Source organism: Triplophysa rosa, unplaced genomic scaffold, assembly GCF_024868665.1.
Source record: "Triplophysa rosa unplaced genomic scaffold, Trosa_1v2 scaffold117_ERROPOS1490233+, whole genome shotgun sequence".
NCBI lineage: Eukaryota > Metazoa > Chordata > Actinopteri > Cypriniformes > Nemacheilidae > Triplophysa > Triplophysa rosa.
The window spans coordinates 82,957-95,401 of record NW_026634093.1 but is presented as its reverse complement, the minus strand read 5'-3'; the positions used below and the strand labels follow the sequence as shown (position 1 = coordinate 95,401).

The 12,445-nt window shown below is 46.5% G+C and overlaps 1 protein-coding gene across 1 annotated transcript in view; it reads left to right on the top strand.

Moving 5' to 3' along the window:
* Positions 1–426: 426 nt before the first annotated feature.
* The window catches only part of LOC130549414 (SH3 and multiple ankyrin repeat domains protein 2-like), an 84,160-nt gene continuing 72,141 nt past the window's right edge, over positions 427–12,445 (top strand). Inside the window, exons 1-4 of the mRNA XM_057326629.1 lie at positions 427–569; positions 759–882; positions 962–1,142; positions 11,017–11,141. Coding sequence (XP_057182612.1) covers positions 427–569; positions 759–882; positions 962–1,142; positions 11,017–11,141 — 573 coding nt within the window. The remainder of the gene's footprint in view (positions 570–758; positions 883–961; positions 1,143–11,016; positions 11,142–12,445) is intronic.

The window sequence follows — 12,445 nt, the reverse complement described above, 5'->3', positions numbered from 1 at the left end:
TATGGTGACCCATACCCGAAATGTGACCTCTGCATTTAACCCATCCAGAGAGTAGTGAACACAAGCACAGCAAGTGGTGAACACATACACCCGGAACAGTGGGCAGCTATCACTGCAGCGCCCAGGGAGCAAGTAGGGGTAAGGTGCCTTGCTCAAGGGCTCCTCAGTCATTACCCGCCGGCCCTGGGAATCGAACCGGCAACCTTCTGGTCATGAGTCCGACTCTCTAACCATTAGGCCACGTCTGCCCCATTTGATACCATTTTATTTGATATAAAAAAGAACATATCAACATACATGCCATTGAGTGATGTCATTGAAAAGTGCAAAAGCCTTGTGACATACCTGAAAAAATCCGGCACTGTAGTACAGCTCCCACACACCGCGACGCAGGAATGCAAAACCCAATGGAATAGTAAAGTTGCAATGATGCAGTCAGTCAGTAGACAGTACTGTGAAATCCAACAGGCCTTGCAGGAGAAAGATCAGCTCCACAGAATGGATGGCATTCAGTTATCAGAGTTTTTGTTGCCTTTTAAAACTGCGAGTGAAGAGATGGAGGGTGATAAGTATCCAACTATTCAACTGGTCGTGCTTTGCTTTTTAAACTGAAGAAACAATGCGAGCCCCAATACGGTGATCCGGAGTACATGGTTTATATTCGGGCACGCGCAACGCAGCTGCTAAACGAGAAAACGTCCATCAATGTCACCCACAAGCTTGGAATGTTTCTTTGTTTCCGTTTTATGTCCCTGAAGATGTTTCAAACGGAGGAGAGAAACGCTGCGTATGACCAGGCCAGAAGACTTGTCAGGGAATTTGACAGTGCGCTTACACCTCCAGCAAGTGTCCCGGCGAGGGAGCCAGAGGCCACGCTTTGAGGTGAGTAGCAGCAGCGAATATCTTACGTTTTAGCTACAGTGGTGTAAAAGGTTAAATATTGTTATATTTTATGTTTTAGTTGACGTCGCCGAGAGAGTCAAAAGAAAAAGAGATGAGTTTAGTGAGTGGGAGGATGAAAGTGAAGAAGTTGCTGAGAGACGAGGTTCAGCACTACATTGAGGGACAGTTCTTCTCTGACAGAGAGGACATTCTAAGCTTCGCCTTTCCCGTACTTGCCAAAGTGTCAAAAATGGTTCTCTGTATCCCAGCCACAAGCACATCAAGCAAGCGCACATTCAGCTCTGCTGGCCGGGCACTGGAGTCTAGGCGAAACAGTGGATGCCATTCTTTTTTTGCACAGTGAACGTAAAAACGCCAAATGAACATTTCCTTGTGTTAAATAAAACAAAAGTTCAGTGGTTATGTAGCTTAGGCTGTAAACTGAAGTCCAATAAAAATCTGAAATTAAAAATTGTTTAGCCTTTTCTGATTTAAAATAGGCTACTGTAATTTGTTTGGCCTAGAGGTATTTATAATTATTCTATACAGATTAATACAAACGCTGCTTTGTAAATGTTGAAAATGTTTATCATTATCCTATCTTGTAATTAATATGGCCATACTGTAATTTGTTAGTTCTTCTATACAGATGAATAAAAACGCTGATTTGTAAATGTTGAAATTGTTTATAGTTACCCTATCTTGTTATTAATATGACCATGCTGGTTTGTATGGTTCACAAGCGTATGTTGTTGCCAGTTTACAGGGTGATGTAATCTAATGGCTGTTTCCAAGCGCTTTTCATTTACATTACAATGCCTAGTATGTCTATTTAATGGTCAGGGGTGCGGGGCGGGTTTTAAAAATAGACACAGTGGTGCGGGGCGGACCAAATAATTTCATAAAGCGGGACCCGCGGGTTGGAAAAAACCCCGACCCGCGCATCACTATTCCACAGGGTTCAATTTTGGGTCCTGTTCTATTTTCTTTGTACATGCTTCCTTTGTATGCTATATTTAAGAGGCAGAATGTTTCATACCACTGTTAATAAAAAATATTGCAAAGATGAAGTCATTCTTAACATTGAGAGACGTGGAGTCTGTAATACATGCTTTTATTTTATCCAGATTAGATTATTGTAATGTATTGTACTTGGGTGTTTCACAGTCTCTTTTGTCTCGTCTTCAACTTGTTCAAAATGCTGTGGCTCGATTGTTAACTGGAATAAGGAAAAGGGATCATATTTCACCAGTGTTGATCTTTCTCCATTGGCTCCCAGTTAAATAGCGTATCCGTTTTACAACATTGTTGTTTGTTTATAAGGGTTTGCATGGAATGGCTCCATCATATATCTCTGATCTCCTTCTGTTCCACTGTAATGCCTCCAGGGAACTTCGATCAACTAGCAGTCTTCAGTTGACTGTTCCATCAACACGCTTGAAATCGAAAGGAGATCGTGCCATTTCAGTGGCTGCTCCACAGCTATGGAATAATTTGCCACCATATATAAGAACCGCACCAACATACGCTGATTTTAAGTCTCTTTTTAAAACTTATTTATTTACGGTTGCATATGGTCATAAGTAAGCACAGTTGTAAAACTGTAGTGTATTATCTGTCGCTGTGTTCTATGTTTACTTTTGTATTTTGTTATATGCTTAAATTTTGTACAGCACTTTGGCCAACAGCTGTTGTTTTTAAATGTGCTCTATAAATAAATATGACTGACTTACTAACTGTAACATGAATATGATCACAAAATGAATATACAGCATGGTTGAAATTAGGTTAAATTGAAACAGGTTGTTGAAACAGCATAATATATATATATATATATATATATATTTGGTCCAAATCAGACAGACTAAACAAAGCGAAATTTTTTATGATTTTTTAAGGCTAAATCCCCAAAACAACTTCATACTGACGTCAGAAGATTGGTTGGCCATGCGTGTACGTAGTCAACCAGATGACTGTATTACTATATTACTTTAATCATTTAAAGTAATATAGACTCATGTCTGTCCCCCAAGATTATTTTTATAAACATGAGCTTCTTCTGCTATAGACTATGCGATTTTGGGCTGTCCCAGATGACAGATAACAACAGAGGCGATATCTGTGGTCGTGGCTCCTAAACGCTGGTCCTATGTCGTACAGTGAGAGAGACTGAAAGAAGACCGTTGTCAGGGTCTTGCGATCAAAGACAGCCTGCGATCATTTTCTGGAAATGTCAGAAATTTAGCTTGATTGTACGACCTATGCCTACTGAGTAGCCAATAAAAATGCAACATGAAATGACGTATTGGTCAACACTACATGGCAATAAAAGTTAAACGACAGGGAGGCAAAAAATGAAACAGATACAAATATTGCTCTCTTCCACTGCCGCCACTTCTTTTTTTTACAGCACACATGAAAAGCACAACTGCCAAAGTGTGACACTTTTAACTCCATAGGTGTTAGACAACTTGTGTCAGGACCCACTCACCTTCATAATCATACTTTAGATTTAATACCGTCTTATAATATGTATAAGACGGTATAAATGTGGACGACATTAAAATTCTCCAGCAGAGTGAAGACATTTCAGATCATTATCTAGTATTGTGTTTGCTTTTTATGAATTATTTACGAAGTTCTTCACAAATCAGAGAAAAAATTATAACTATGCAAGCAGAGGCTACACTAGCTGATCAAACAACTAACTACAGCTCCCCTAAGGAGCAATTGCAATTATTTTCTACCGTAGATCCCTATGAACTGTCTACAATCAAAGAGATGCTCTTAGAAATTATATATCCTCTTCTTAGTATTATTAACTCATCTCTGACATTAGGACATGTGCCTAAAGCATATAAGGTGGCTGTTATAAGGCCCCTTGTCAAAAAACCCCAACTTGATGCTAGAGAACTAGGGAACTACAGGCCTTTATCGAATCTACCTTTCATATCTAAAGTTCTGGAAAAAGTAGTTTCAACTCAATTATGCTCCTTCCTCCAAAGGAATGACATCAATGAAGAATTCCAGTCTGGATTTAGAGCATGTCACAGTACAGAGACTGCTTTGATCAGAGTTACAAATGATCTGCTATTGGCGTCTGACCGAGGTTGTATCTCGTTATTGGTGCTGCTAGACCTTAGTGCTGCATTCGATACCATTGACCACAGCACACTCCTACATAGACTCGAAAATTATGTCGGCATTAAGGGAATAGCTTTGAAATGGTTTAAATCTTATTTATCCGACCGTTTTCAATTTGTAGCAATAAACAATGAGGTGTCACGCAAATCGCAAGTCCAGTACGGTGTACCACAGGGCTCAGTCTTAGGGCCTCTGCTCTTCGCATTATACATGCTACCTCTAGGAGATATAATAAAGCGACACGGAGTTAGCTTTCACTGTTATGCTGATGATACTCAACTTTATATTTCCTCGAAGCCTCATGAAACACAGCAGTTCCATCGAATAATGGAATGCATAGTCGATATAAAAAACTGGATGAGTAACAACTTTTTATTACTGAACTCGGACAAAACGGAAGTGTTACTTATTGGACCGAAAACTGCTATAAGTAACAACCAAGAATACTGTTTAACTATTGACGGATGTTCCATAAAACCCTCGTCGTCAGCAAAGAATCTTGGCGTTCTATTCGATAGTAATCTGTCATTTGAGAGCCACGTCGCCAACACCTGTAAAATTGCGTTTTTCCATCTTAAGAATATATCTAAACTACGTCATATGCTGTCAATGTCAGATGCAGAGAAGTTAATTCATGCATTCATGACATCAAGACTAGATTACTGTAATGCACTGTTAGGTGGTTGCCCTGCAGGCTTATTACAAAAACTCCAATTGGTCCAAAACGCGGCAGCTCGAGTTCTTACACGTACAAAAAAGTATGAACATATTAGCCCGGTTCTGTCAACCTTGCACTGGTTACCTATAAAGCATCGCGTTAACTTTAAAATCTTGCTTATTACCTATAAAGCCTACATGGTTTAGCTCCTCAGTACTTGAATGAACTCCTTTTGTATTACAGTCCTTCACGTGCATTACGCTCTCAGGCGTCTGTCAGTTGGTAATTATAAATATCAAGTGCAGGTTGTAGATCATTTTCTTACCTAATGCCTAAACTTTGGAATAGTCTTCCCTACACAGTCCGGGAGGCAGACACACTCTGTCAGTTTTTGTATTTGTCAATATCCTTTAAATGTAACATTCCGCTTAATTTATTATTATTACATATAGGATTTATAGTTGCATAATATTTGACCTGTATTTCTCTCATTTCTCTTAAATGTGTGCTTTACTGTGAAACACGCTGTTGTGTGTGTGGTGTGTGTGTGCGTGCGCGTGTGTGTGCGTGTGTGTGTGTGTGTGTGTGTGTGTGTGTGTGTGTGTGTGTGTGTGTGTGTGTGTGTGTGTGTGTGTGTGTGTGTGTGTGTGTGTGTGTGTGTGTGTGTGTGTGTGTGTGTGTGTGTGTGTCAGTACGTGTGTATTGTGCATGTGGAACTGTGTTCCATGCATGTGGTGGTGTATGAACCTGTTTGCGTGTCTGTATTCTGTGTGTTCACTTTTCTGTTTTTACTTGTAGTCAATATTTAATGTACTGCTGCTTTGTAACAATGAAAATTGTAAAAAGCGCTATATAAATAAAGTTCAGTTGAGTTGAGTTTGCATATCCAAGTGAACATTATTAAAATTAATAGTTTATGTCGGAGCCGATAGCCTAGTGGGCAGTGCTCCGACATGTGGTGCGGTTGCGCATTGAGCGACCGGGGTTCGATTCCCGGCTCATGGTCCTTTCCCGAAACCCACCCCCTTCTCTCTCTCACTTCGCTTCCTGTCCTCTCTAACAAATACCTGTACAATTAAAGGCAAAAACAAATCTTTAAAAAAAAATAGAGCGCGCCACGAGGGTAAGTCCGACCCAGAGCTTATGCAGGAACTCCGACCTCGCTCTACGGGCGACCAAGGTGACCATGCGGGCCCTGGGTCAGGCGATGTCCACATTTGTGGTCCATGAGAGACACCTCTGGCCGAACCTTGCACAGATGAGTGACGCCGAGAAGGTCCGCTTTCTCGACGCACCCATCTTGCAAGGGCGGGCTTTTTGGTGATACTGTCGAGCAGCAGTTCTCGACAGTAAAGAAGCAGACAGAGGCAAATTCTCCCTCTCCGCAACTCGGCTGCCCTCGGCCGCCGAGTCCCGTGCACCGTCTGCTTCCCAGCAGCCCTAGTTCTCTTCGACGCCCTCTGGCTCCGGCGTCCCCCACTCAGGCGGCCCCCCGGAAGAAGACATTGAAGAGGAGACCACCACCCCGTCAGAGCCGCGGCGAAAGGAAGTGGCCCTCATGGGAAGACCCCAGGGAGATCGAGAATACCATCGGGCCCAACCCCATCCATTCCATCGCTGGGTGGTCGATCCGGGATGGTTCCTGCCCCGTCCCAACAGCCCACTTCACAAAAGGAGTTTCTCTCTCTCTGGGTGTTTATCACAGCCACTCTCACCCTCTACACGACGGTGTTCGGCAACTCGACGTTGCGTCACGGCGAGACCGTTGTGCTACATCATCACCAGGTAGGTAAGTCAGCAGAGCCGTTGTCCTCCCCGGGGGCTTCCCCACGGCGAGGGATCCGCACTGCCAGCCATCGAACCACCCCCTGGGAGGTCGATGAAGCAGATCGTACCCCTAGCCCCGGTCTCGGTCCCTGGGAGCCTGACAAGAGCTTCCCAAACCGCTACGGGATAGGATCCGTCTCGGCTACACGATCCAACTCGCCAGATGCCTACTCAAGTTCGGCGCATCCTCTCAACCTCAGTCAGAAGCAAGGATGCTCCCGTGCTTCGGGCCAGGGTCGCCACCCCTCTGGCAAGCAATTGTGATCGTCCCTCTAGCCGAGATGTTCAACGAGTTTTACAGCCCGTACTTCATCGTCCCAAAAAAAAAGACACTCCCCTCGGGGAGAGAGGTGTGCGGGTACTAAACTATCTCGATGACTGGCACACTTGAGAGATCTGTGGTGTACAAACAGGGAACTAGTGCCCCGGCACATAGATCGGATGGGACCACAGGTCAACCGAGAAAAGTGCAAGCTCTCCCCTGTGCAGAGCATCCTCTTTCTCGGTATGGAACTCAACTCTGTCTCCATGACAGCGCGACTGACTACAGAACACGCTCAGTCAGTGTTGAACTGCCTGATCAGCGGTCCCCCTGATACAATTTCAGAGGCTCCTGGGACACATGGCATCCTCGGCGGGGGTGATACCCCTCGGGTTGATGCACATGAGACTGCTCCAACACTGGCTACAGAGTTGAGTTCCCTGGAGAGCATGGCACACCGGCAGCAGTCGTGTGGTCATTACACCTCTCTGTCAACGCACCCTAACCCCTTGGTCTTCAATGACCTCGTTACGGACAGGGGTCCCTCTCGAGCAGGTTACGAGGTGCATCGTGGTGATGACAGACGTCTCCCTGCAGGGTTGGGGTGCAGTGTGCAACGGGCACGCAGTGTCGGGGCGATGGACGGGCCCCTCCCGCGCTGGCATATCAACTGCCTAGAGTCGTTGGCTGTGCTACTTGCACTGAAGAGGCTACAACCTCTCGTGCAGGACAAGCACATGCTGGTCTGGTCGGACAGCACAACTGCCATAGCGTCTATCAACCACAGGGTGGCATTCGCACATGGCAGTTGACTCGCCTGACGCCTCCTGTGGAGTTAGCAGGCGATCCGTTCCCTGCGAGCCACACATATCCCAGGCGACCTGATCCAGACAGCCGACGCGCTCTCTCGTCAGTTGACGCCTTGCGGAGAGTGGTGACTCCACCCCCGCGCAGTCCAGCCCATTTGGGTGCAGTTCGGGCAGGCTCAGGTAAACCTGTTCGCCCCCCTGGACACCACCCATTACCCGCTATGATGCTCCCTGTCCGAGGCCCCCCTCGGCACGGATGCTCTAGCGCACAGCTGGCCGCGGGACAAGCGGAAGTACGCCTTCCCCCAGTGAGCCTCATTGCACAGACCCTGAGCAAGGTCAGGGAAGAGGAGCATGAAGTGTCACTAGTTGCACCGTACTGGCCCAACCGGACTTGGTTCTCGGAGCTAATGCTCTTGACGACAACTCCCCCCTGGCCGATCCCCCTGACGAAGGACCTGCTTTCCCAGGGGAAGGGCATGTTATGGCATCCCAGGCAGACCTCTGGAACTTCCATGTCTGGACGAGACGAGGAGATCCTGAGTGGCCTACTCCCTGCGGTGGTTGAGGCATCACCCGGCCACTAAGCGGCTATACGCCCAGAAGTGGCGCCTCTTCTCGTCCTGGTGCTCTTCTCGAAGAGAAGACCCGCGGAGTTGCTCGATCGAGAACATGCTGTCCTTTCCTCAAGAGAGATTGGAGAGTAACCTCTCCCCTTCCACACTGGAAGTGTATGTAGCCGCCACTGCCGCTCATAACGACCCAGTTGCTGGAAAGCCTCTGGGACAGCACAACCTGGTCATTAGGTTCCTAAGGGGCGCGAGAAGGCTACCGCCTCGTCCGCGCTCCGTACCCTCTTGCGACCTAGGTGGTGGGCCTCAAGAGGCCCCCCCTTTGAGCCCCTCGGAGCTTCCGCTCTTTCTCACCTCACGATGAAGACGGCTCTCCTGATGGCGCTCAACTCCAAGAGGGTAGGGGACCTACAAGCATCCTCCGTGTCCACAGATTGCCTAGAATTTGGGCCCGGTGATTCTCACGTTATCCTGAGACCCCAGCCCGGCTACGTGCCCAAAGTTCCCACCACGGACCCCTAGAGACCAGGCGGTGAACTTGCAAGCGCTCCCCACCGGGGAGGAAGACCCAACCCATCCGTGTTGTGTCCAGTACGCGCACTGCGCCTCTACTTGGACCACACGGAGACCTTCAGAAGCTCTGAGCAGCTCTTTGTCTGTTTCGGAGGTCAGCAGAAGGGGATGGCTGTCTCCAAACAGAGATTGGCGCACTGGATCGTGGATGCCGTCACCACGGCGTACCGATCCCAAGATCGCCTGTGCCCATTGGCAGTGAGGACACACTCCACTCGGTGTGTAGCCTCCTCGTGGGCACTGGCTCAGGGCGCCTCTCTGGCAGACATTTGCAGAGCTGCGGGTTGGGCTACGCCCAACACCTTTGCGAGGTTCTACAACCTCCACATAGAACCGGTATCAGCCCACGTCCTGCATGGCAACATGTAGGACCGGCAGCCAGTAGGGCGTACGCCTGCGAAAGCACCTTCCCCCCTTCCCTCTAGGTGGGTCAGTGTGCTATTTCCGCCTCCCTTCTTTCCCCATTGGGTGAAGAACAGACATTCCATCCATCAGTAAGCACCTTCCTGGGGACAGGCTGGGAAGAGCAGCCCTGCCCCCTTAGGCCGGGTAACAGCTGAGTTATCTACCACATAGCTCTAACCGGACCTAGTGCTCCAGGCGTGGTAACCCCCCCATCGGGCGGTTCCATCTGATGTATCCTCACGAATGGTTCCCACCTTGGTAACCCATGACCTCCCTCGGTGGATCTCCACCTTGCGGTAAACTACTTCAGTCCGCACATTTTTTCCCATGAGTTCTCCCCTGACGGCGAGACCATGCTGGTGTCTCCACTAAACTCCTCCCTACGGTAGGAAGTGGTCTCTGTAGCGTGTTTCCTTAGAGAGGAAAGTGGCCTTACGGTGCCGGGCGGTTTCTCGCTGTTAGAGAAACAAGGCCGCCGCCTGTGACGGCTGGTGGCAGGGGCTTCCCACCTTTCAAGGAAAGCTCTGGGACCCCCTACCTCTCCACTGGATGGTCACAATCTCGCGGTAGCACTCACGTCTGACACGCCCAGGCCAGTCAGTGTCACTTTGCTAGAGATTGTGACACGGCACAGCACCGTGGCATTTTCCATAGGAACCCCATCTGTCGGTTCGACACAACGTCGAGAGACCGACAGAAAGGGAACATCTTGGTTACGGATGTAACCTCTGTTCCCTGATGGAGGGAACGAGACGTTGTGTGCCCCATGCCACAATGCGTGCCGCTGCTGCAGAAGTCGAGAGAGGTCTCAGGCTCCTCAGCCCAAAGGTGAATGAATGTAGCACGCCATCTCCCTTTTATACCCGGATATCCGGGGGCAGAGTCCGGCATGCAAATTTCATTCGCCAATTTCATTGGCCTTTTCTAAAATAGTCGGAAGCGATAGGTTCTCAAGAGCGAACCCCATCTATCGGTCTCGTTCCCTCCATCAGGGAACTGAGGTTACATGCATAACCAAGACGTTATAAAGTACCCGATGTGTAACTGCTGACCGCATCACATAGCCTAAGTATCACTGTGCCACTGTTGTCGTGTCTGTATTTCTTGGCCTTGCTATGCATACAGTATTTAGGGGCAGTCATGGGCTAATGGTTAGAGAGTCGGACTCATGACCAGAAGGTTGCCGGTTCGATTCCCAGGGCTGGCGGGTAATGACTGAGGTGCGCTTGAGCAAGGCTCCCCGGGTGACTTGCTCAGTCGGCAGCTATCAGCTGCAGTGATAGCTGCCCACTGCTCCAGGTGTACATGTGTTCACGACTTGCTGTGCGTGTGTTCACTACTCTCTGGATGGGTTAAATGCAGAGGTCACATTTCGGGTATGGGTCACCATATCAGACTAATAGGTCACTTTCACTTCAGTATGGTATAACCTTATACAGTGGGTTACAAGTGCATTTAATAACAGTTAAGGGTTTTTTAACAACGCCCCTTAGCTGTTATAAAACGCACTGTTACCTGCTTCTTGGAGCTTATTGCTTAATTTTATTTATTTTTCATCAAGAAATAATCTTCTTGCTTTAATATGATCTGTTATTATTTTCCCATCGTTTTTATGGCTGTATGTGCTCCAAACCAGACGTCCATCTTGGGTTAAATTAGTTCCAAATCGGACTAAACAAAGGCCAATTTTCAATTATTATTTTAGGGCTGAATAAAAGCTATGACGGGCTGACGTGATTTAGCCCCAAAAGCAACTTCATATAGATGTCTGGTGGATGGGACATTAGAAATGAACAGTGTAAACATAGTTCAAATGGCTGCTTGTTTGCTGGCAGCATGATGAGTCTGTTTCAGACCTTAAACTTTTGTTTGTCCCCCCCACAGCAGACAAATCCATTGACGAGTTCACACCAACTGCTGCATTTCCTGCACTGCAGTACCTCGAGTCCGTCGATGATGGTGGTGTGGAGTGGCAGTCAGGACTTCGCACAGGTGATTTCCTCATTGAGGTAAGAGAGACCTTCATCCAGAATGACTCTTTGACTGCCATACATACTCTTAAGGCATCTGTACACAGCAAAGGCAGCACAGAAACTATAAACATTTGCACTGTTGAATGTTGCTTTGAAGAAAGCCAGAAATTTACCATGGAGCAGATTAAGGAACAATGAGACAGCAGATGTCACCAGACCGACATCCTCAGATGTGTTTTGGAATACATCTGTGCACAAATGCAATGAAACTGACTGGTTTAAGGTTGAGTCCAGATACTTCATGTCCCTTGTCTAATGAACTCAAAGCCATGTCACTGTTTAAAATTAGGGCTGTGCATTATGAAAAAATAATGCAATTCTAAATTTGAACACATTTAACGTACCCTCCCCATCCCAGACATAGGGTCATGTAGGTCATCTTACATTTCATACAGTTTATTGTGACAAATATGGTGCTGGAACAACTTCCTGTGGCACATCTTTGGGGAAAAGGAAGATATTTCTTAAGAATGTTGGTAACCAAACTTTTTTGGTCTTTAATTCTTTCCCCGCCAGCCTTTTTTCTTAAGTTGCCAGCCAACGCCAGCGTTTTTGAACATTTTCACTAAAATTTGATGGCTCACAGTAAATCCACAATATGGAATATTTGGACCGCTAGATAGCGCACTTTCGAAACAACAACAAAAGGCGAAGCTAAATGACGGAATTGTAGGAGAGTGGAATTATGGGACATGTAGTTTTCACCATCAAGAGGCGTATGGAGTTCGCCCATCATGTTCACGGACGAGGTAATGAATGAATTTTATTTTATGTCATCGTAATGAATTAGCTTGCAAGAAACGTGGAATATAATTGTGACGATGTCACTATGAAAAATAAAATTAATCAGCATTTATGCAGTTCTTTTGAATCTATTATTCTTTATTATTAGAATATAGTCACCAGTTATGTCACCTAAAAGTATTAGTCACTATTCGTTTTCATTGATATTTAACTCAATTATATCTTCAAATTTATGCAGCATTAGTAATTTTATGTAGCAGTTTCTGTTATTTGGTTGGTCCAGTGTTCAAAATGGCGACTGCCAAGTGGCAAGCGGTATCTCGCTGAGATCCCTTTGAAGACTCACGCGGTCTTTTGTTATTTTAACCGCAGTGAAAGTTAAATCCGTTGGCGATTATAGTGAGCTAATGACTTCTTACTGGATTATCACCCTGCACGGAGTACCAGACTGATTTTTGTTTAAATGCTGTATGGATACCGTCGAGCAAGTGTGTATTCTGACGGAGTGGAAGTCTGAACACTATTCTCTGAATACT